The following is a 25,582-nucleotide window of genomic DNA, read 5'->3' as shown; positions in this document are numbered from 1 at the left end:
CAATCCCAGCAGACGTTGGGCGAGAGATGGGGGATTGAGGTAACAGCAATAGGTCCATTTTTCTCTCATGTCCAAGTTTGATATCAGCAAATAACTGTAATGTTAAAGGTCCAGTGTGTAGGATTTAATGGGATCTATGGCAGGACTGGACAGTAATATTCAGAGTTGTTATTCATTAGTGTATCAGTGGGAACTAAGAGTACTTGTGTTTTTTGTTTCATTATTACTACTATAGGGAGCGGGTTCTCCTTCCTGGAGTGCAGTGTGCACTGCCATGTTTCTACAGGAGCCCAGAATGGACAAACCAAACACTGAGTCCACAAAGGACCCTTCATGTTTTTATGTTACCCAAAGGCCACTGTGACTCCTTAAGGGTTGAGGGAGGCAAGGAGCATTCAATAGTTTGTAATCTGCAGCCACCAAATCCAAGTTGATGTCTCGCTAATTGAGTTGGGTGTGTAATTGTTTTTGCTTTCCACGGATTTCCAGGATTGAAAAAAGTCAGTAGAGTAAAACAATTGATCAGATTTGATTGATACCAACATGCAACAAAAGTGCAGCTTAGAAAATGAATTAGCACTTCAATGTGTGAACATGTATTCACGTGCAAATGAAGAAGCTCACACTTTCCCAGCGGCAACCCATGTGGCACCCATACACTGTATGGGTGTGATGATGGCACTTCTAACACATGCTCAGACTGTAAAATCTCTAAGTAAGGTTTTAATTACAACTCTGAAAGAATATAAGATGTGAATGAAATAAGCATTGATTTACATATTGATTTAAAAATGTTTAGCCGAGCATTCTGGGTAACTTGGATGCACACATCTCTCAATAGATTAATAACCATCAAGTATTCAGCATCAGTATGATTAATATGCGATTGCATTTTTTAAAAACATGATTTTTTTATGGCTCACAGGTCAGTTTTGAGGGTGACAGCTGCAAAGAGCACAAACCTCCCTGTCATCTCTTTCATCCTTAACAGAACGCTTGGCTGAATAATCACATTCCTGCATTTCCCAGCATGAGCCGCATGAAATCGGTGGCACGTTGAGTATCTTCTTCATTTGCTTTACTAAGCAAAATAACTATGCCTCGCAGCTCTGTTTATCCCTGTGGAAGCAGAAATGAACGTGAAAGAAGAAGAGAAAAACGGAGTTGGGCATGTTTTTGAAGATTACTTACTAATTACCCGCGCTCCAATCTATTACACACAGTGGACTCTTGACACCACGGTGTTCTTAAATATTTCAACATCACTACAGACAAATGTAGCCTTGCAGCTCCCATTGTTGTCTGCACACACAAACGTCTTCTTCACACTCTGTCGTCATGTTATCTGTTTCCAATCAGATCCTTTGCAGTGTCAGGTTGTCCGTGTTTCCTCTCTTCTCCGTCAGCTCCTGCAGTGCCACAGTGATCTGCCCTGTTTGGTATGTTCCTCATACTCTGTGCTATAACCCCCACAAATTCAGTCAACGTTTGAAAAGGTGCAACTATAAGCAGAAAAATGCGGCGGGGCAGACGAGAGGCCTGTTGTCAGAATACCAAATGGAGGTGCGCGGTGCGAAGCTGCAGGCAGCCGCGGATCAGGCGAGGGACGACCCCTGACCCCGATCCTCCAGGGCTGTCACAGATGTTGACACCCTGCGGATTCAGCTTGTCATTGTAATGCCGACAATCAAACCCTCAATGTCACTCCGTCCCGCCCCGGAGCTCGGGACGCACCTAAATCTCGACACGGATCGGGAATGCATTAGATATCTCACTGCAGAGTTATGGAGAAAACATGTGACCCGGACAGCGGTCCCACATCAGTCCTCCTCCTTCCCGGAATTGTCATGAACACGAGCTCGTGGGTTTGTTTAATAACGTGTATCACGTATCCATTGAAGCTGCTCATCCGAATGTGTCGGATTCTCTGTGATTTGCGGCGACAGTCACAGCTCACAGAGGAAGCCTTTTGATGATTTCTTGAGAAAAAAGGCAGAAGACATGAAAAAAAGAGTAAACAAGAAAAAATCGCTGACTGAAGAACAAAAATAGCTTCTATTAATGAGACAACTAATGATTGACAAGTCATAATCAGACTGTGTGGCAGTAAGACATTGAGTGTGAGGCTCCCTGCATTTTCTTACATCCTTGTTTTAGTTAAGAATACATAAAGTTTGGAACCTTATGTTTACCAGCGGATTACATTTCATTGAGCATCGTAGCAGTTGTGTTGTGAATATTTGCTCAAACGTTATCCTCCGACCTATGTTTGCTTACCTCTTCCCCCTGCAGTCACCTTGAGTAACAAAATGCTCGGCTGTAATGAGTTGCACGGTGAAATTTGAGGAGATATTATGAATATTAATGTGGATGCAAAACAAAGCCGGAGACGGTGGCGTGGAGCTGTAGAACAAGAGAGGAGTCAGGTGTACGTCTGCTGCCCCAGAGCAGAGAAATCCGTAGTTAAGATAAAGGTCAGCAGGACCTTTAACTCCAGCCTTGTTTGTTCCGTTTCCCCATTTAGAAACCGGTGTGAGTCATACTGTAGGCACTGCGTCCTGATGTGTGCGGACCCGCTGTTTTCAGAGATATTAAATGATAATGTGTGTGCAGCCTTATCACGGAAATCTAAACTATTTAAAAAAAAACGGTCTTTCCACTCCCTGCACTCTGAAAGCCTGTGTTCAGCTGAATGGACTCCTCTGCCGTCACACACCAGCTTTCACTTGTCATTACGCGAGGCTTGTTAAAATGTATGATGTGTGTTTTGTTGAAAGACAGAAAATAAAGGACAGTCCCCTTCCCCTCCCCCCCCCACCCGGGATGCTTTCTTCTGCTTGAGCATTCCACGCGGCGTGCAGTTGCTCATCGCCTCCACCTGTGATGTGGCAGGAATACCACAGCGGAGACGGACTGGAGCCGAGCACACCCTGAACAAGAAATAAAACTCCTGACGAACCGAATTAGGAACGGCTCACCCAGCTCGTCCCCGGTTCCACATTTTTAACGCCGGCGTGCAGACGAGGCAGATCAAACCACATGCAACAGAGACGGACACACAGACGCATCGGCATTACTCTGTCTGTGTGTCTTTTACTCTGAAAGGTTAACGTGAAGGTCGCAGTCTGACAACGCTGTGTTATGTAAAGACAAATGATAACTACGACCTGCCACTGATACAGTTAAAGATAAAGCCCCCCCCCTCGTTCTGCACTCTGCACTCTCCCATTGAGCCATAAATGCAGAATGAATGTCTTCTACTAGTCTGCATGACGATGAGCTTAGTAGCACTGTGGAGTAAACACTGGCTCTTGTCCCTGGAAGGACAAAGTTGAATTTTATTATTTATATGTGAATCAGTAGAGTAAAAAAAAAGTTACCCAGGCTGTTTTCCTGCTCAGCTGAAGGTCAGCATGTGAATAGGAAACGACAGGGGTGTGTGTGTGTGTGTGTGTGTGTGTGTGTGTGTGTGTGTGTGTGTGTGTGTGTGTGTGTGTGTGTGTGTGTGTGTGTGTGTGTGTGTGTGTGTGTGTGTGTGTGTGTGTGTGGCCGAGAGAGATGACTGCATAAAATATACGCTTGTGTGTGCACCGACTGGAGAGCGAGAGAGAGAGAGAGAGAGGCAAGGGATACTGCATTAAATGTAGTGAAACTAGACAGCTTGTGCCTTAGTCCATATCTGGTTTCTCATGTGGGCACATACAGTTAAAGGTCTCCTCTGTTCCTGCTGCTGTGTGTGTGTGTGTGTGTGTGTCTCTGCGTCTGGTGTGTGTGTGTGGAGTAACAGTAGAGCTGTGCTATGGGACTGATGGATTCTCTATGTGAGGTCCACTGTCACCTCCTCTGCAACAGCTGCAGAATATTGTTTTTTACCTGCAGCCGCGTCTGCGAGGGCTCATTATCATATGCAGCTCGGCTCTGGCTGTGCTAAAGGTGTCTTGAAGAAGTGATAATGCTGCGTGTGGGGTCGTGTATGCGGTGGGGAACTGCGTGTTCTCTCACAAAGTGAGTGCAGAGAATGTGCCCACTTTTCTCCTGCTTCAGAAAACAGAATGAAATCCAGTCCTATGATCTGCGCGCCCCTCCCTCCCTCCCTGCGATGGCATAAACAGTCGCCCTCGGCGAGCTGTTTCCCATGCAAAACCTCCCATTACACGAAGTAACGTCACTGTTTGATGTGTGCAGATTATGATTTCAGCACTCGGGAGAGAGGCAGATATTATAATCCATTGCCATGGGTGACGGGTCAGAGGAAAGCTATTTTCTGGCCTCAAATCATTTTGAGGGAGACCTTGCGCTCTTGAGTGTGATACAAAATTTATGACTGAGTGGCAGAGTGGCTCACATTTCCTTCCCAGTGGCCTCTTTGCCTGTGAAGTTTTTTTGTGGCATGTCATGGCTGATCTTGTTAGAATTCATATTCAATCACTTCCCCGGAGAAAACGCATTAATTTACACTGCGTATTTTTACACGTCTAAGAGCACAATGAATAATGTTGCAATCCGTTTATGCTCCTCGTAAATTGCTTTTGCCTTCTTCATTATGTTGTGGGATTTGTGGTGAAACAAAAAAAATATTTTTCATTTAAATCATCTACAGGCAATTTTGCTTTGCTATCATGCTGCCAAAAGCTTGACATGGGGTGCGAGGATATTGAGTTAATTTATAATCATCAGTCCTCAAAGGGGAATGTGCGGAATTGGGAGCCATCAGCAAGAAATGTGTAAGTAGGTGAAATCAGAAATGTAGACGGAGCCAATTTCAGCTCAGACACTGGAGAGACTCGCTGTCTTCAGACTTTAATTAACATTATTTGGTCGCCAAGCAAACGCCGTCTCTCTCCGGGTAACAGATGTCTTCCGAAGGGGTTGCAAATATTCATTGTAATGGATTACTTTGTTATTTGGTAAACTTTGAAATTAAATTGATTTTATTAATTCTGTCCACGTCCTGTTTCTGGAGGGCTGCAAATTGCATTTTCTGCATCTGGAACCCACAACGTCATTTGTGATCTCATAGGAAATAACTACTGTATGTATGCATGTATTATTGGTGTGTGTGTGTGTGTGTGTGTGTCTATTTTGTGTATCTGTGTGGATTGTTCATTTCTATCTTAGTTGGTTTTATGATGTATTGTGTTGCCAGAGGTGCTCAAACAGAAACATGCAAATGGGAAAAATTGTTTTTCCACATAACTTTATGTCTTCAGGACAATCAGACGCAGCTCTTCAGTATTTAGCAGGTTGTAAAAAAGACTCCTTGTGGTTTGGTCCACACACATTTTTTTTTGATGCAGCTTTGTGCAGACAGCTGCTGTTTTCTTTCCCCCAGCCACGGAGAAGAAGAAGCTATGCATGTTGTTTTGTGTTGTTCACATAAAACATCCATTAGCTTGACTTTGTCCTCCTCTCCTTGCTGTATCAAATTGTAGTCTGTTTAGACAGGAGCTCTGTCTCTTAGACCGCTGCAAGAATGAATCTTTTATAGAGAGGGGGGGAGAGGGGTGCAGACATTGGCACGACACACACAAGTGTTGTGATTTTATGTGGCGTGCAGGTTTTTATCTGTTGCTTTATCAGCAGTTGTTGATTAATATCTGGAGATTGCCCGACAAACACGGTGGCAGATGCGTCGTTAGAGGTGGGCATTAATCCGCGGCGGGGCAGTTCCTGTAAAAGTGAAGGGACCCAGGGCGTTTTTGCCACAGTCTGCTCCCTTTATCCCTCCTCTCCTCGGTGACGTGACATTTTGCTGGTCTGTTGCCCCGGCTCTCTCCGGATGGCAGTGACAGGGCGGCTGCCCATGAATGACCACTGCCATATTGACTGTGTCTGTGCCAGGGGCCAGACCCCATGTCACTAGTTCAAACACACATGCACACGCCCACGCAGGCACACACACACACACTGAATTTTACACACGGGTTAGTCAGGCTTGCCATATTGTGGGGCGGTGCAGCCCAGCTGGTCGGATTGGAGCTGAACTCTTGTGAGACATGTTTTCTCCTCGCTGAAGGATCCTCCATATTTGGTTGGATCTTTTCTTTTATTAATTTCAGCTGAAAAGGGATAGTTCCCTTTCACTCATTATCTACTCACTGCTATGCAGATGGAGGTGGTGGGTGAAGTGTCTGAGTCCACAAAGCACTTTTGGAGTTTCAGGGGTAAACAGCATTGCAGCCTAATCCAATACAATTGATCCAATTGATGCTGTGATCCACACGCGAATGGGGCTACGGAGGAGGACAGCAGAGGACATTTGGACTAAAAACATGGTGTAAATGACGCCGTTTGGAGATGAGTTTGAATGTCGGGGCTTACGGACACTTGGATGACACCACAGGAGCAGTATGGAGGCATTTTATGTTATTTTTCTGTAGTTTTTCTCTGTTTGAAGAAGGAGTCACCGTTTAGTTCAATTGTATTGGATTTGGCTGCAACACTGTTTACCCCTAAAACTCCAAAAGTGTTTTATGGACTCAAACACTTCAGCCACCACCTCCATAGACACACTGGTGAGTAGATAATGAGTCCATTTTCATTTTTGGGTGAACTATCCCTTTAAATTTCTCTCCCCACCCACCTCTCTCTCTCTCTCTCTCTCTCTCTCTCTCTCTCTGTCTCTGTCTCTCTCTGTCTCTGTCTCTTCTTGTTGTCATATGTGGGCGTGCAAATATCGTTGCATGATGATATATGTTAATGACGAGATGTATATGTCAAAAGCAGCTCAAGATCACGCAGTGATCAATACCCCTGAGGTACAAACAACAGTCTGACTTCCTGCCCACAATAGCAAAGCTCCTCAGGCGCTCTGTTGTTTTCTTAATCCATCCTCGCCTTTGAATCCGCAGCCAGGAGCCCAAAAAGGAGTACGGATAACAGAGAGACGGATATTTTGCCAGTCCATGCTCCATCTGTCATTTCGCATCTGTCCTCCTCTCCTCCTTTTTTTTTTTTTTGTCCAACTCCAGCTTTCTCCATCTTCATCTCAGCACAGCGGTGCAGCCGGCTCCGCCTTTGTTTGCATTTCAGCAACAGCCAACTCCAATATTGATGATCCCCAACTGACCTCTCATCGCTGCGTCAGCATCTGCTTCAGCGTTCCTTCAGAGAGACCCCGTCCGCCTATTGACTGGACCTCATGCTGGACACACTTCACATGATTTAGACATGTGCTGTGTGCAGCGCCAGCTGTTTCCCAGCCTCTTCCCAGCCTCTTGAGGGGTGGAGACTGCAGATGAAACCTGTGATGTTGACCTTGCTCCCTGTAGATACTGAACCTTTAATCCCACTGGATACACGTAGATCATACACTGATCTGAGCAGTTGGGGGGGGGGGTCTTGCCTCAGACAACAGCTACTACCTCTCACAACACATTGAGAGAGTTCATATCTTGCCTCCATATGAAGGAGGCACTGGGACATCCATAGGCTCAGACCACATGCTGCATGACTGATTGTCTCCATTAGTGTGCATGTCTACTCCTTGAGTGGTACCCAGAGGACATATTTGTCTTTACCCCCTCCATCATGCCCTATGACCCTGTTTCCCAGAAGCAGAGGAAGAGATTTAAATACATGTTGGATTGCTTACGAGGCGCCACAGGAACACGGCTCACCCACGGGGCTGAGGGCATTTAGAGCAGCGACACATCCGACCACCATATATTCTTGTTCCTCCGCAGCCCTGAATAGTTTTTATGTTGTGCCAGCAGCATCCACCCGTTATGGAAACCTGAGCTGCGTGTGGCATTGCTTCCTTTGTGGTCTGCCATTTTTTCCATATGACTCGGACGCGCTGCGATAACTGCATCCTCTTCATCCCGTCTCTCTTTCACTTCCTGCCGCACGTAAAAGACCCTTCACCTGCTTTCCTTTTTAACTCTTGGCCCACGAGGTCAGTGGCTGTAACTTACACTGAACGACAAAAGGCAGAGTGTTGTATTAGTTCATGTAAATGTATCATTCAATACAATAAGTGCACAATAAATCTGGACTGTGTTATCTCAAAGATAACCCTGAATGAATTCAGCCTTCGCTTCCAATACCCCCTGTAGTCAGGTTTAATTAAATCCGAACCAGTGAATCGATACGCAAGCTTCTGATTTCAGCGACGTCCTCCACGTATTCCCAGTGCACTGGATATGATTCATATCGCTGACGCACCATCTTTTTCCACACGGTTCTCTTCAATATTACATAGAGCTTAGGACACCGGTGCACTTAGCGATTCCGCTCCTTTGATCATCATTATCAGAGCACTGTGTCGCTCCTGATTTATCTGCGGCGGCTATTCTGGGATTCATATATCATACTGCTTCAGACATCATAGGCATGTGACCCCCTCCGCATTGGCCTGTATTGAACTGGGCTTTGCGCTGTGATAGGACGTCGCGTTTCAAATGGCAAGAGACACTTTCTGATCTAAATGCTAATGCATTGTCCTGTACCTGGAGTATACTTACTTTACTTAAAAAAAAACCCTGCCGTCTCTCGTGTCCCACCTTATCTCCCACAGCGCTGATGGACGTGCCTGCAGGTATTAAGTTTAGATTGGGGCTTGGCTGCGGTACTGGCTGCTGGGGCTTTGGCGCTGTGTGTGTATTTAAGTGCTGGCGTGTGTGTGTCGGTGTGTGTGGGCGCCCTGCGTGCACCTGCAGGTTTATGGATATGTCATAACTGCAGGTTTTTCCCCCCCTCTCACATCCTGACAAGAGCCACAAACATCGATCCCCGGCTGTCAGCAGTGTGTCGCGTCAGTCCGGTGCGAGGGTCAGGGGGTTTTCCACCTCGGGACGACAAATAAACAAATGCAAAACAGGTTTAGCGAGTTGGCGTAAGCAAATTAAATAAGTCTGATGGAACAGTGTCTGGCTTTGTAAATGGTCAGTGAATACCAGCTTCTCCCACATGTTATCAGTGTTCAGACAATTTGACATTGAGGATCAGGACTTGATCCTTTCCAGGCTCAGTGACATTATCTGGAGCCATCACATGCTATTTCAGTTGGATCTTCTGAGGAGCATGATAACATGTATATTAATGAATACCCTGTCCAGGCACCCTCACTGACTTTTGTTGCAAACCGCACATGAACGAACAGTGGCAATGTTTCTCATGTCTTGATTGTGTACTTTTGGTAAATCTTAAATAATTTAGTGAGTATATCATCATTGTGTAATCTCAGATCAGAAGTTTTCCTGCTCTCTTGCTCGTGTAGTTTTTTTCCATTCGCTGTTTGAGCTCCTCAACGTATCCAGTCGACACTGGGCGGGTCGTGTTCTCTGTTTGCGACCACAGCAACAGACTGGGCCAAACGGTCACAGGCTCGTAACGGCCACTGGCAGCGACATGTTGTGTGGAAGGAAACCCTTTGTAGTCCTAATCCTCTCCTTATGCTCCGGCCTTGATCGTGCATTCACACCGCGGTCATGTGCTGTCGCATGTCATGCACTATATGTCTGCAGCGCTGGTACGGTTTCAGATTGACTGGTGGAAAGGTATGCAACACTAATTCCTTGTGTAATATGAGCTCAGACAAATTGTCTAGTAATTATGTGGCATTGTCTTTGTTGCATGAGAGAAAAAAACCCAGCAGCAATCACTTTTAATGATTGAATTACTGTATTACACAGCAGGGATCGCATTAGACTTTACGGTTGTCCGTCATTTTGACAGACAGCATCGTAAAACGTCCGTCAATATAAATCATCACCCGTCACTTTTGATGATAAAGAAACAGCATATTTAATTGAATTTGGTTTCAAGAAATTGATGACAATTTCATTTACTGTACATAACCAACTCTGTGGCTATGCGTTTATAAGGGAATGGAAAAAACAGCCACTTTTCACATCGTCACCACATGAAGCAGATGGAGAGCGGAAGGCACCGAAACACTGTGACCATTGAGCCTGAAGAGGCACGGATGATGAAATTTCACAGAATTACAGATAAAATATGAACAAATCATTCATTAAAAAAAAAAATGTAATTGAACTCAGCTGACATGCTGCAGCTGAAACCTAAGAAACCTTCTTCCTGGAACCTGGGTGTTTGTCTGAGCATAATGAGACGCGTCAAGGGAGATTGCTGCAGGGGTGATTGTCATTACGTTGTGCTTCCAACAGATGACTTCACTTAAGCCTTGAGAGTTTTAAGGCCAGGTAACATTTCTTCCAGATAAGTGATCAGGACTTTTTGGACGTGGGATTTGTTGATCCTGCAAACTCTCGCTCCACCTGGGGGAAGCCTGGGGTGCAGCCTCACCCCCCTCTGTGACTCAGACGGTGGTCTTCATGTGGTTATTAACGGTGTTGCATGTGAATTATTTAACGTTACAGTGGATCAGTGCTCTAAACTGTCAAAATGACGGATTGGATTTCAGGTTTTTCAAAATAACTTCAACGAATGATGGAGAGCTTTCGATTCACGTGACCCCCGTCACAGAGGGGATCAGTTACACGCTAGTTTATTGTCAGGTTTTTTGAAAACATGAAAACATTTTCTTAAAAGTTCCCTCAGTTGACATGTGGTGCCACTGTTTTATTTTGGGGATGTTGTCATGTGTGAGATCACCTTGTGACTGGGGCTGTGATTGTCATGATTCAATTCCAGTCAGTAAATTAAAGACATTCAGTGGCAGGATATCAAAGACATAAAAAAAAAAGTCCCCATGAAAGACTTGATTCTGTTAATTAATTCAGCTAAAATTAGTGGGCCTGCATTTGTATTTCCTTCTGGTGGCCTCTTGGAAGATGCTGTTGTTATTGGGGGGGACATTAGGTGCACAAAATAAAAGTTTGTCTCTCCATATTATGGTATTTTATCGTCTCACTCCCATCCAACCAAAATGCAAACAGGGTTGAGAGGTTTTATATCAATGGGCTCCAAGCTCATCGTCTAAAGAGCATGACGTTACACTGGATCTCAAACAATCACTGGTGTCTTTTGTTTATTGCCGTCACCAATTTATTGCCTGGTTCTTTCGCGGTTCATTTTCCAGGTGATAAGAGTAAACTTCTTTGCAGAGGATGCAGATTTATTCATGTGCAAAGTGAAGCCGCACAAGCAGAGCGTCTGTGTGGGTAACAAGCGGAGTGTACGCACATTGTGCAGCCATTTAAGTGCATATTACTATCTTGATAATTTGCCCTCAAAATAACGGTGAAATACTACGTCACAGACTTTCAGAGCAGGTTTTCTTTTTTTGGTCAAAAGTGCAGCTGCTGCCTCAAGGTAGCAATTCACCAGAAAATGTGCCCGACCACCTCTTATGTTTAGATCAACAAAGCCATTGGCCATCAGATCAGTGTTTTGCAATTTACACGACATGGGAACTGGACAGAAAAATCACTGCATCAGTGCGAAACTAGCGAAGACTCTTGATTCGAAACAAAACAAGATATATTCAGAGATTTCAAAGGAACTAATATCAGGGGAATTCAAACAAAATACTGTGTACGCTACAAAGGAATTGACCACACTAACATGTCAAAATTACGTAAGTGAAAGCTGCCGGGTAGAGTCAAATTTCTGGGGCTGATCCACGATGACAAAGTAGACTTTTTTTTCTCCATCATGAGTGATGATGACAAACAGGATGCAGGCTACTTGAAAAAAAGTAATGTCCTTCTGTGAGCATGATGAGAAATGAAAGTGTTAATCATCTCGTTTGGACGTGAAGCTGTGAAGGTAACTCCAGAAATATCTCTCCGTACAGCGGGTAGGACCTCGGCAGACGGCCTTTCTCATCAACCTCCGAGTAAAAAATTCTAACTTGTAAAAGATGAATTTGATGCAGAGCCTTGAACTGGATTAAACTCACGCAGAAGCCTTCTCACCTCCTCCTTCATCCAGCTCTTTACTCAGCTCATGTATTATTATTAAGAGTAGTATGAAATGTGTTTAAATATATATGAGTTGTCCAGTCATCAGGGACAGAGTCTGGGTTTTTAAGAATTGGTGTGTTTGGAAAAAGGGTTGATAGGGGCATGTTGAATTTAGCAGATATAAAGTCAATGCAAAGCTCAAGGTGATATTTTAGTCATTTTCTTTTCCACTAGATAAAGAAAACAGCAGATTTTACTGTTTTTACAAATGTTTGTTTTTACAGATAAAACGCCCCCTGAAAGTTGAAGATTTTAATAATCAGCGACTCCACAGTTGAGAGATTCTTCAGTGGGTAAACAAATGTGCTGCTGGGATGAGAGACAAACAGTTTGCATTTGGAAGATCGCATCGTGTGTTCTCGTGGAATCCCACATTAAAATGATTGACCTGTAAGTGGCCAAAACAATGGGTTCTTTTGTCCAAATTCTAAGAGCGGTAGTAACGATTGGACTACAGGAATTTCAAGAGGGGGTGGGTCCAGTAAAAGGGCGTAAACAAGAGACCTAAGTAAAGATAAACAGGAGTCACTCAGCCTCCACACGACACCAGTTAGTGACTGGGTGGTGAAGCCATAAAATGATCTTCTGGTTGTTTGCTGCACAATAATAAAAGAAAACATTTGGAGGAACTAAGCCCAGTTTGTACACGACTTGAAAAAGAGTGTAGAAGTAGATTGAATAAGAACTTTAATATATCGAATTAAACGACAAGTAGGACACAAATACATAATCAGCCACCATAACACCAAAAACATTTTAACCAGATCATATTAAGCGATGAGTAAACCATACAGAATTCTGCAATCTGGTCCCGGTACACAGTTGATCGACCTTACATCCAAACTTTAGACATAAAGGCAGAGTGCTCCCTCATTCTGCAACAATCTAATCTGTTCTGAAGTCAACCAGGGTCTTTAATCCGCTGACATTTTGGAGGGAAATGAGTTTCATAGATGAGCAGGACGGCATTGATTCATTTCAGGAGAGATGAATCTTTCAATTAAGCTTTGATTAATAGACTAATTAGTCAGAAGATAATGACAATAGATTAGAAGGAGCAAAAATCTTCGGAGGTAATGAATGACGTAGAAAAACAAAGCCTTCACGAAGACACACACACACACACACGCACGCACAGTCTTATGGTATCAACAACACAGATGAGCAACCTCAGCTTTCATACAAACAAACTGCTCTGTCACTTTTACCAGGCCTCACAGATGAAGTGCACCAAGGACACACTTCATCAAAAAGGATTGCAGCTCATAATACAAAGCACTATATAACATAAGTGAGTTTATTTTTCATTATTCATCCTCTGCCCCTCGGTTTTCTTTGGTTCTGGATGGAACCGCCTCCGGCCCCAGACGGTGGCATGCAGCTACGTGTGTTTGGACTCTAAGTTTATAATGCTGTTATGGTGGATTGAGTGATTAATAACATAAAAATGATTCAATAAACTTTTGCACAACAGTGCTTAACAGTGCTTAACGGTAAGAAATAATCGAATTAAAATACAGCAATTAAGAGAAGAGGACCAGCTCAGATAAATCTGTAAAGCATGTGCCCTTCTTTCCCTTTTTCCTTTCCCTCTCTCTCTTCCACTTTTGATAAATTAAATTAATATTTCTTTGGAATTTAGATTTGAGATCAAACTTATTTCTTTTCTTTTTTTACTCCCTCAACTGGGCGACCTTTTCCCAGTACAGCTTTCACCGCAAGTTAAACCGCATCACATGTATCGTTGTGTTATTTTATATCCACTGCTGACACAAAATATTTCTACTGTGCCGCCATCTTCATATTTTCGTTTAGTCATTCTTGACGTGTTCAATTTTCTTTTCAGTCATTGTGATTTCTGTGGCTCTGCAGTCTCATGTACGTTTAAGTTATTAGCCAATGCTAATGCTAATAAGGAACTTACAATAACATGGCATTAGTCAGCATAAGAAAGTTTAAGAACACTTCATGAATCTGATGTAGAGTTTTCTTAAAAACTCCCTTAAGAATACATTTCAGAAAAAAACTTAGATATTGGTGAATGAAGCCCATCATCATCTATTTGTCCCACTACACACACACATACATACTATTTGTCATGTTGCAGCAGCAAAGGATAAAGTCAAAATAGGTAAACATACAATGAAAATAGTATATACGATAAAAACTGAATATAAACTGAGAGAATTGCACATTGAAGATAGACAATGAATATTGCACAGTTAAATTAGTTAAACCTGAGTGAGATTTATTGGTGCTTGAAAAGCAAAATGAAGATCATAAAAAAAGGAGGAAATAAAATGAAGTTACGCTCGAAGTTAAAACACAGCACACGTCAAACATTCATAAAAACTTTCTGGGGGAAAAAGAGATTTAAAAGACACCGAAGATGTCAGCTGTCTGATCTCGATCTGTGGACTCTGGAAAGTTCCTCCAGAGGTCACGGGTGAAAACGGCTCCATCCACAGATCTGAGTGAACCCTGCACAGTACATGTTATTAAGTCCATGATGTAGTTTGGAGCGACGCCATTTAATGCTTTGATAGTGATTAGTAGAAGTTTAAAATCAATACAGAGTGCAAGAGGAAACCAGTGTGAGTTGGCAGGTACGGGAGTAATGTGCTCATTAACACCTGCGCAGGACTTTATAGCCTCTCGCTTGCATTCAGGGATTCAGTCCAACCAATAAAGAAAAAGATAAAGTTGCGTGATGAAACGAGGTATGAATTCAGATTAAAGTCACAAGTCACTGTACATTTATTAGCTTAAAAAAAGGATTTAGGTCACTGTGAAGCTGCTAAACCGGATTCTTTTTAATGTGTAGGGAGGACGCGCGGAAAATTACACAAGGCCAGAAATAATGATACCCTGAGCACTTAATACACTGCTCTGGAAAATAAAGTGAGATTTTTTTTCATAGCTCTTTCCTCCGACATTGTACTCGTCTTCATTACAAACGGAACCAGCGTGTTATGAAGTTTATTTGTCAAGTGCCGTCGATATAGTTTTTCTTTTAAAAGAAACAGTTTTTTCCGTATCCCCGGTGTGTGATACAACTCAAACAGCAGAGACGTGACGACTAACACTACAGGATACTGATGGTGTGTAAAATAAAAAAAATAGTCATATCGTCCTGATGAATTATAAAACACCTCCCCCACTGCCTTCATAACAAAGGAGCATAATCCTTTTCAACCCATTTAGGATTTTAACAATAACATTTTATGGGTAAACTAATGCTAAAGGAGGATATCTTAATTTATAAGTTATTCATATAAGTATTTTTCTAATATAGGATTTCACTGCACAGACATTTCACTTAACCCCCAGCTGTTTTCAGTCTGACCACATACTGTTCTTACAAATACTAGTTCCCCAGAAAGCACATTTTTAATTATAATAATTTACTTTTAAAGCCTTTATTTTTTTACACACTGTGATGTTTTTTTGAAACCAGAAGTAACCATATTGGAGGAGCTGGGGGGTGGAGCCTGACTGAAATCTCTGCGACACTGCACGCCCACCTGCACCTGTGGCCGGCACCCATTGGACAGTACTAGCTGTCAATCACATCCATGTCTCGATGATTGCCGAGCTTTATCGGTGATTAAACGTAAACTAGCGATTTGGTTCATAAACTCTGTATGAAAATATAGACTGATGCTATAAATCAAGTGAGAAGGAGGGTCATTTTCTCATAGACAACCGGTAAAGTCGCCCTCTGCTGGTCATTCGAGGTTTCGGGCGGTTCCGCATTGACTGCACTTTCCAGTTCCTGAGTTTACGTCCATTTTTATATACAATCTATGTTTTACTTGCAGTCTTTGTTTGGGACCAACGACTAGTATCAGTTGATTGTCTATAGCTGTGTAATTTTAGACCATTTTCTTTCAGAATTAGTTCGATACAGTTTCTCGGTCAAGTGTTTGTTTCCCCTTTATCTTCGTCTGAAGAACTCTGAGGGGCCGACTTGGCTCCTGAACTCTAATCTCCTCAGCACTGTCTGTCTTACATGTTGAAGTAGCTGCCAGATTTACTCAACATCAGAGAGAATGTTTGAATACAATCGTGTTTCTCTCCGTCCCTCAGCCCCGGCCCTCTGCTCTGGTCTGTTTTTTCGCCGCTGCTCCGCATACTTTTCATCTTCTTTCCAAGCCTTAACTCCTCTGTGTCATCCGACAGACGCCCGTTCCTCCCGAGTCTCGCTTTGTCTCTCTTTTCTCTTTCTTCAGCCCCTCGAACTATAATGCGGCAGCGGCAGAGAGCCCCTTCTGCTCGGGGTGGATGTCGATGCGATGGGCCCGCGCGGCTCAGGAGGGAATTGGCTCAGATGTGTCCTTCGGGCGACGGGAGGAATCAGTAACATGCACACTAAGAGTCACACAGAGCTCTGGTAAATGTGTGTAACTCCTAGACAGAGCAGCGCTGACACAGATTGTATTGAATTGGGAGTTAAGGGCCTGAAAGCTCACGGGGGGGGGGAAGCGCCTGGGCTCTGACAGCCTTTGCAGCTTTTTCACCTGTGTTCAAAAACGCTTGTCACTTGTAGCTGGAGAACAGTTATGTCCATCATGTGACTTGTCTACACTTGGCAGCCACAGTCATTATGAATACGACTAAACCATGTGGAGTCAGAGGCTTTGTACTGATAACAGATTAGTTCATTGAATTGAATAGCTTTTACTTTTATTCTGTATTTTGTGAAGCACTTTGCAACCTTGTTGGATAAGTGCTCCACACATAAAGTCATCATCATTATTATTATTATTATAAATGAGCTGTTACAGGTGTCAGTTCAAAGACTCCTTCAGTGTGTGACATTCTCAGTGTGCCGCAATCCGTCAGATATTGAAAGCTTTTCAAAGTAAACCTTGTAAAAATGCTTGCTCGAGATGGAAAACAGGCCCGTTTTTATTAGTTCCTAGAAATATGTAACTTTCTTCTTCCAGACAGAACTTCCTATGACAGTTGTTGAGAAATATGTATTTTAACTTTTCGATTTTCCTCCTCATTCCCAAAACATTAAATCGTTGGTAACATCTAGGTTTAATGACATAACAGGATAAAACTACTTCCCAAAGATGTTTGCTCAGCATCTCTTTTTGCTGCACTTTTACATTTTGGGAAATCTTTATTACCTTTTTTTTCTCGCAGATCAATACCACGTTGATGTCTATATATAATTGCAAGGCCACAAACAACAGCAAGTTAACCTACCTTGGCATAAGGTCTGGACAAAAGGGCAATCAGCTAACTGTCCAAATGTAATTTAAATCCCCTTACCAATAGCTTAGGATAGCAATTATCCCAAAGCTCGAGAATTAACGCATTTCTCAAGTAACTCAAGCAAGTTCACTTCTGTGGATCATTTGTCGATTTTGAATATTTCTTGGCTAAAACGGGCATCGCTGGTTTCCTCATATGAGCAAATAGACGTTAGGTAATGACTCCGGTTGGGGATAAAAGATTCCAGCTCATAACCCCCATAAAACCACCGTTTGTTAAACAAGTAAAGTGTATTAATTAAGTGAGCTTTGGAAGTGCAGGGACATGGATTTTGTCGCTGGATTTGCGGTTTACTGCTTCTATCTTAATGCTAAGCTAATCTTAGCTGACCAACTTCTGACTGTTGCCTCATATCCCATAGAGACATAGAGAATGGTGTCAATAAATATCTTGGTTTTTTTTTCCAGTTGCACTCTGATTACTGTGTGTAAATGCAATGCTACAGCCAAAAGCTCATTAGCTTCATCAGCTAACTGTCCAAATGTAATAGACTCCACACACCAAATCCTATAAATCACAATAATTAACACATTTCTCATTGGTTTGACCGACAGGGCAAAAACTTAAGGTTTTTAGGAGCTTGTGTGTTGGAATATTACCTTTTAAAGATGAAATGAAATATTCCAGCACATAACCCCCATTAAATTACACCTTTTTAACACTGTTTACACAAGGTCTATTGTTTTAATTAATGAGCTTTAGAAGTGCTGGTACATGGATTTTGTTACACTCCGTGAGATTTGCTGTTTCCCTTATTTCCTGCTAAGCTTCGCTCAGCCAACCATAATGCTGGCTATAATTACCATAGAGAGGGAATCAATCCTCTCCCACTTCCTAAAATGTGGAATATTAAAATCAGCACTGTTCCACTGAACTATGTGTAAATATATATATATTTTTATTTACCACCACACCTTGAATTCTGCTGCTCAGGTTCAGCCTTGACCGAGCGCTGAAACCTCCGAGCACAATGCGAGCTGATTTTTACTCTGCAGTGGTGAGACACAAGAGGGTTGGATTAGGTTGTCTATGTCAATTGGGTATTACTGGATTTTCCATTCAGTTGAATCTCTCCCTCCATCTGTCTGGAAGCTGATCCATCACCGGCAGACAGAAGACCATTACCACTGCAGAACAATGTGCAGCCTCGTGGTGTCCCTGTCTCAGCCAGACAATAGTGGAGGAAAAAGTTTATTCCGAGAGTCGATAAGAGCAATTATACGGTTACTCCAATTGTTACGCTCAAGTGGGAGTAAAATTAAGTTCAGGCACACACACACACATACACACACACAGAGATAGGGAGAGATTGCTTGAGTATGGCATAGCTTTCTTCTTTTATGTATTTTAGTTGCCACCCTCGCAGTCAATATTATGAGGATCCTGCACCATTAAGCCTTTGTTCTCTGCTGTTACGTGTGTGTCGCTATTTGGGGAGACGGACGGATTTAAAGGCAACGCTTTGTGATAGCACGTTAGCTCGGTGTGTGTTTGTGAATCAGCGTTTGACCCACGGCTTTGCATCGGAGATTGTTCAGTGTCCTACAGACACTATCCCCTTTCCGTGCCTCAGATGGTGCCACAATTCCAAAGCCTGGATCCTCTTACACGATTCTATCTATACGTCTATTCTACATACTGTATGTGTGTACATAGGGACACACAAATCACCTGTTGTAACAGTTCACTATGGCAACTTTGATCGATAAAATTAATCCATGCAATTAAAAACGGACCAAATATAATAACCCATGTCTGAGCCGTCACCTGCACTCAGGATGACGGCCAACGCTCTTCACATAGAAGACCCTGCTGGCAGTTTCACTCAACCTCACACACACACGGACCCCCCACTAAACCCTGCTAATCCACACACAATCCATACCTCATCTACAAACTACCTTTCACACGTCCTTAGTACTTAAATGTTTCTTATGTTTATTTGTTTGCATTTTTCCATTTTTGCTCATCTCTGGCCCCCTCAATTCCCCCGACAGCAGAGATGAAATTGCTGAACATGTATAGTCAAAGCAAACACAGTGATGGGCTTATTAAAGACACAGGGAGCGGAGAGGAGGAGCTCGGTTCCTGGCTGCAGCTGCTGCATTGGCTGTGTGTTCAGCAGTGGGGAGGGGTAGAAAGAGAGAGAGAGAGAAGGAGAGGGAGAGAGAGTTGAGGGAGGAGGACAGCACTCTTGTTGGGGGAGAGGGAATGCCCGTTAGTTGCGTCCGCCGATAATAGCACATCAGCCAGAGCAGTGCTATTGGGAGAGCAGAGCACAGGCAGTGCGGAGGACTGAGCTGCTGAGCGCAGAACGGCACACTTGAGGAGACAGGCACACTCCGAGAGAGAGCGAGGGAAGAGCGAGCGCATCAGAGAGGGAGGACAGAGAAGGAGCAGAGCAGTGGAAAGAGGAGAGGAGAGCGAGGAGGGGGAGAAAAGTTACCAGGTCAGCAGTAGAACGTGGAAGTGGAGCAGCTGGGACTCAAGCGGGGTCTCAGTCCCACTGGAGCAGCCCGGTGCAGCAGTAGGCAGCAGAAGAGGAGAGTGATATTACATGAGGGGATAGAGGCAGAGCTGTAACTTCTTCCTGGAAAGGCAGTCCTGTCATCAGGGCAGGGTAATGCTCCTCACAGGACCCCCCTGCACAGCTACTTCAGCAGGATCACTTCAAGACTGCAAGCAGGAGACACTTGAACCTGGCAGAGGTGTCTGAGCGCTGCAGTTTCTGATCCATCCGTGCACTGTGAAGTGGATGTGCTGGTGCTTCCCTGAGAGAGTGAAGCGGTGGAGCTTTGGAGGGTCGAGTTGTTCCGTCCTCGTCATCTCAGAGACTATGTTAGACTGTGCGTCAGGAAGTCCTTCATCAGCAGCTGCAGCCCTAGAGCATGGAGAAGTCCAGCAGTGAGGAGTCAGCCATTCACCGTAGCCCCTCAGTAGATAGCCGTGACTCCGATTTTGCCCAAGCCTCCACGTCTGGCCGCCCCTTCGGTGGCCGCGGGTTCACCGCCGGTGCTTTCTACGGCTCCACGGGGTCGCGCAAAAACGCACAGCAGGGACAGGCTGGAGCGGCAGCTGATGCCAGCGCAGGGGACAAGTCCAACAACAAGCAGAGCACACCCAAAGGCAGCAAATACGTGGTCTTTTACCTGGATCTATCCTTTGTGTTCCTTCTAGAATTCAAGAAGTGCAACATGGCAAGAGGCTGCCTCTGCTGCTTGAAGTATATGATGTTCATCTTCAATCTCATCTTCTGGGTAAGTGGCTGATTTATTTTGTTGATGTTTTTTGCTCATCGCACTTTGCTCGCGTCCATTTAGTCGACGTGATGATAACCAATGTGAAGGCTCAGCGTGCGACAACTTTCTCAAATGTTAATCAGGAAACATTATGATAAAGTGATGGTTGTCAGTGCAATATTGCGTTTCTAATTATTACATCAGGCTGTTTGTGCCTGCTCCTCTCTGTGCGTGTTGCTATTCCTGGATGTCATGACAGAGTCGATGGCGCTGCACCAGGTCCCCTTTAGTATGTGACTGTTTGGGATGGCAGGTAGGGGGTCGGATTGTGGCGGCGAGGAGGGAGTGGGTTCATTCGGGTCACACATTCACGTGGTTGTGTGATTTACAGTGAGCACGAAGTTGAAATGCAGCTCTTGGTATGCAAGTGAAATAGAATAAGCCTCTACAGGGCAGTTACATTGATGAGCAACACAATACGTCATTGGCAATACGAGCTGAGGTGGTGAGCCAGTGGTTCTGGGGGAGCTGATGTGATTTGTGGGCTTCATTGAATTCTTTACTCTTGTATGAAAAATGTCTCCGGGGTAAAATATGAACTGCGATATTGAAAATTGTAATAATCGTCAAGAATCACTCATTCTTGTAATTATCTGGATTTGATGGTTGAAATGTTTGTATTTTCAGGGTGTAATTAAGATGGTAATCGCATTAATGAGAGATAAAAATGATAATGTTCCCTATGTCATTCCCTCACAGAAACCTGGCCAGCATGTGGCAGCCTCTGATTGTTGCCCGTGCATGGGCATTTGTTTTCAAAGTGGGCATCCCTTGATATGTTTACAGAACAGATTAAAGGGCTTATGGGTTATTGGGCCAAGGCTTTTGTGTTGGATGCAGCGAAGCGTGAAGCGTAAAAACATCCCATCACTGGGGTCTCCACCAACCACGGCCCACCATGTCGCTGGGTTGTGAGCCCTGCTAACTGGGGCACACGGGAGGCAACGGAGTGGGCATTAGCCGGAGCCCAGCTGTGAACTGGCCAGCGTTTAAAACGCACACACGTACACGTGCACCACACAAAGCGAGATCTATCTCGATGTCTGTCCTCCATGTCTGAAAACGGACAGGCCTGCTAGTGGCCGACCCCGTGCCAGCAACAGGGAAGGGTCTCTGCTGTTTTAGGGCAAAATCTCCATGTCACCCTCATATCATTATTCAGTCCACAGAGGCAGCAGCCAGGGTGATTGGCAAAGACACAGAAATGGCTCAGGGGCTCCTCTGTGTGCCTCCTCCTTCATGTGTTTATTTTAAGGGAATGAAAGGGTCCGAAAATGCGAGATGATGTTAGATCCATTAAAGCAGACGCTGACTTACCTTGATGTGAGCAGCGCTTTAGAACTCAGTCAGTAAATGCAGAGTTCAATTAAGCGCTCAAGCTTTGACATCACTACTGTTTGAATTAGTGTTGGAGTTTCCAAGCGTTTAGCTGTGTCGGCCAAATGATCGATAAACGGTTTTTCAGTTTTTTAAAAATCCACGATTTCCCTTATTGAAGGCATCAATTCAAAAATAGGCTTTTTTTTTTATAGCACAAGAAGCCAAACAGTCCGCAAAATATATGATCTCTAATTATCCGACTTACATGTGTGTCAGTTCTAGCCGGCTTGGCTCATTTTATAGATCAGAAGCCGTGTCAGTGCACTTCTGAGGATCCACCTTTAGAAGAGGTCACGAGGTCATTACTATCTGCTTCTTCTTCTTCTTGAGGGTCAGTCACAGAGGATTTACGTCGAGGCTTTTACTTCCCAGTTTCTTTCCAGGCTCAATTTGTGTTTAACCCTTTTCAGTGGCAAAACCCTGCCACTAATAACCGGCTGCTGCACACCACTAATAAGGAGGTGGAAAGAGGCTTTGGATTTCAAGGCTGGTGGCCCCCCCGCTTCATGTGGAGTCAAGCCCCATGGCCTCCACGGACGTGTAATGCAACAATCCCTGAGAGGCTCTCCCTTTAGTGAGGGCTTGTCGAGACCCTAAGTGGCTGTGGACTTCCCCCCAGTGCGGCGCATTTCCTGCTGTGCAATAATTAAATTTTTACTCTGGTAATGTTCCCTTAATGAACACCCACCATGCATATTCCCTCCTTTTCCTGCACATTTACTCTCTTGTTTTCCTTCCAGCTCCAGATCAAATTAATAACAGTTTAATCAGGGTCCCGTGGGAAGAGAGCGGGTTGATGTGTGGGTTATGATGCAGCATGTGGCCACTGGGTCTCAGTCCATCAGAATGTGACAGCTCGAGGCTCTTTGGCATCTGTTTGACCAGGCCTGCTGGGTTGTGGCTCTGCAGTGCGCGCAGTTTGAAGGTGAGGGCTCTGGGAATATAGGACTCGCTCCTCTGTCAGGGGTCGGGGACACTGGGTCTGAGCAAGACAGAGATAGGTAGGGTTGAGAGGCATGTTGTATCTTGACACCCCTGGGATTGCAGTGCTCGCCTCTGATGCTCCAGGAATCACAAGGTTACCGCAGCTGGTAGGGAGGTTTGCCTCTGAAGGTCTGACATCTCATCCCCAGACTGAAGGGGGACGGTGCGCTGCTCTAACACCAGGTGCAGCAGGGGTCTCTTCTTTCCGTCACTGCAAACATACTGCTCACATTCACACACACACATACACACACGTAGCAGCCATCCTTGGTTAGCACACTCACCACCCACACACCCTGCGCTTCCCATGGCTTACGGTGGTAACTTGAGGCACAAGGTAAACAGCGGCAGGCACTCAAGGCATCTCCATAAATGCGCTCATCCTCGCCGCCCCCAGCAGTTGTTCACGACCATCTGGCTCCTCTTTCTTATAAGGGATTAGAAAAATCTGAGCCACAGGGGGAGTTTCGGGGAGATTAGAGCAGTATTGGGTGGCGCTGCTAAGGATTGAGAGCGCGGCTCCTTCGGTCAGTGCCGCGCTAAAGCCAACAATCGTCAACGCAAATTTGCCTTTGTGCTATGATCGGTGTTAGGAAGTGTGTGGTTTCATAGGGAAGGGGGATCTGTTGTGTTGTGCTCACACACACACACAAACATCGAGGGACTGTTCAACCGGCCTGATAGGGTGATTGATGTTAAGCCCCATCGGTGTCAGCCTTGTGAGCATATCAGTGTTGGTGTTCCTGGGATTTCAGCCTCTTACTCTGCAGTGCATCCTCCACTCGCAGCCTCCTCTGTTCATCGCTTCCCTTCAAGATTCAATTTATTGTCCAGCGCTGCTCGTATTTATCTTGTCCAGTGAGACCAGGGCACCTTTGGAAAAGTAAAAAAAAAATAAATCTAAGCAACACCACACACAAGCTTTTCACCGTAATAGATAGGTTGTGCCGTAGCCGTCCCAGCTCTGCCATTACCACACCATATCAAAAAGCCTCATTTGATATTCTTATTTAAAAGAAAAGTGTCATCTCAGCAGTTTTGTCCTACAAGTAAAACAAGGCTTGTGGAATCAAAGCCACTTCTTTTGTTGGAGGAGAGAAAACCTTAAATGTGTTTAGACTTTCCTGAAATCTTGTGCTTACGTTGGGGATTGCTGCGGGACTTATGAACGATTTGGTCCAAAGCAACAGAAGATTAGTTTTCCTATTGATTAAATCACCGAAATTGTGAGGTGTGTGTGTGTGTGTGTGTGTGTGTGTGTGTGTGTGTGTGTGTGTGTGTGTGTGTGTGTGTGTGTGTGTGTGTGTGTGTGTGTGTGTGTGTGTGTGTGTGTGTGTGTGTAAAGGTGAACGTCTGTGTCTGGTTGAATGAAATACCATAAAGCATTTCACACAGGCTGTCCCTTTCCCCCCCGGGGGATTTCAATCAAAGGTGCCAGAGCAATTTGCCTGTTTCTCATTCTCCGGATCGGCACATGGAAAGTTCAGTCATTATTTATGGCTCTATGTGCATTATAACAAACTTTTCTTTTCTTCTCCACCCCCATCAGTCACTGCCAGGTGAAACAAGGTTTTGGGGCGCGGGGAGAACAGATGAGGGTTGAGCGCGCTCGGCGAGATGATGAAACAAGCCGCGCATGCCGAGTCGTCACGTGCATTTAATTCAGTCGATCCACCATGAGAGGCTGGCTCTTGAATTGGCTTTGAGTTTGACGTGGCAAAAACGCAGCATCAACCTGAGCCGGTCTGTCCATGTCAATCCCACACCTCCGGCTATGATGGCATATGGGCGTTCAATGGATTGAATCAATACGAGGGCCTATAGGGGTTCACCTCAGCCGGTCAATACAACCAATCCTAGTTTATACGTCTTTTAGAATCATCCGTATCTATAGAAAACATTTATACAACTTTCATTTAACCAAATGCACAGCGTCTTCTCCGGGAGCTGCTCTTGTAATTTTTTCTGCAACATTAACATGAAGAAAATCATTATATTTATATGCATCTGAATCATTTGGAGCCTTTGAATCAATTAGCATCCCCTACAGAGCGCTGGGCCTTGATTCAGATTGGGCCGACCTGCTCCGTAAACTATCTCCATGTGTCCGGCTTTGTCCGGCGCTCCGTCTCGGGAGATCGCCGTAATTTACACGCCACTCCTCGGCCGCTTTCGATTTCCCGGCCGTGTTGTGCAGCGCCGCTGAGCTCATTAGCTCATGTTGCAGATCTACTGGAATACAGAGTTGCCATGTTTCACTCTAGGGGGTCGAGGTAATAGAGCGTTAGAAATAAAGGTGCGTTTTTTTAAATTTATTTTTTCGCTTGGATGCTGTTGGTAGGTGGTGCTCCTGCTGGGGGTTAAGCCTCCCACCCCATCATTCACCTCCCCTTTGAATTGGATGGGGCCTCAGACTTGATGAGTCGCTATTTTTGTTTGTTGGTTTAGTAAAAGGGTGATTATGACACACACGAGGAGCCGAAAAACTGCAACGTTTTAGTTTGCAGAGTTAATAACTCACGAAGGCAAAGATTAAATAACCTCCCTCACAAAGTAACCATACTATCCTTAAGTTAATGCCACTCATACAGTATGTTCTCCTCTGGGGAATTCAGAAGTGAAGTTAAAAGTTGACTGCTCTGCAAAAAGGTGACAGCGCAGCAGGTACAGTTTCTTCCCAGATGCTCCAGTGTCGGCTGTGTGTGGCTCTGACACGTAAAGACAGTCACCTTGAGAACAAAT

General features: G+C 44.4%; 1 protein-coding gene across 3 annotated transcripts in view; it reads left to right on the top strand.

Moving 5' to 3' along the window:
* Positions 1–25,582, top strand: part of tspan9a (tetraspanin 9a) — a 167,477-nt gene that overhangs the window by 76,054 nt on the left and 65,841 nt on the right. For 2 of the 3 annotated variants that reach the window (XM_035156995.2, XM_035156994.2), the window contains one exon: positions 20,355–20,434. In XM_035156995.2, the coding sequence (XP_035012886.1) occupies positions 20,372–20,434 (63 nt within the window). In that variant the 5' untranslated portion in view covers positions 20,355–20,371. Of the gene's footprint in view, positions 1–19,251; positions 20,435–25,582 lie in introns of those variants that run through there. The other variant, XM_035156993.2, reaches the window with a different exon arrangement.

The sequence above is a fragment of the Hippoglossus stenolepis genome, chromosome 5, assembly GCF_022539355.2.
Source record: "Hippoglossus stenolepis isolate QCI-W04-F060 chromosome 5, HSTE1.2, whole genome shotgun sequence".
Classification (NCBI taxonomy): domain Eukaryota; kingdom Metazoa; phylum Chordata; class Actinopteri; order Pleuronectiformes; family Pleuronectidae; genus Hippoglossus; species Hippoglossus stenolepis.
This window is presented reverse-complemented; position numbering and strand designations above follow the sequence as displayed.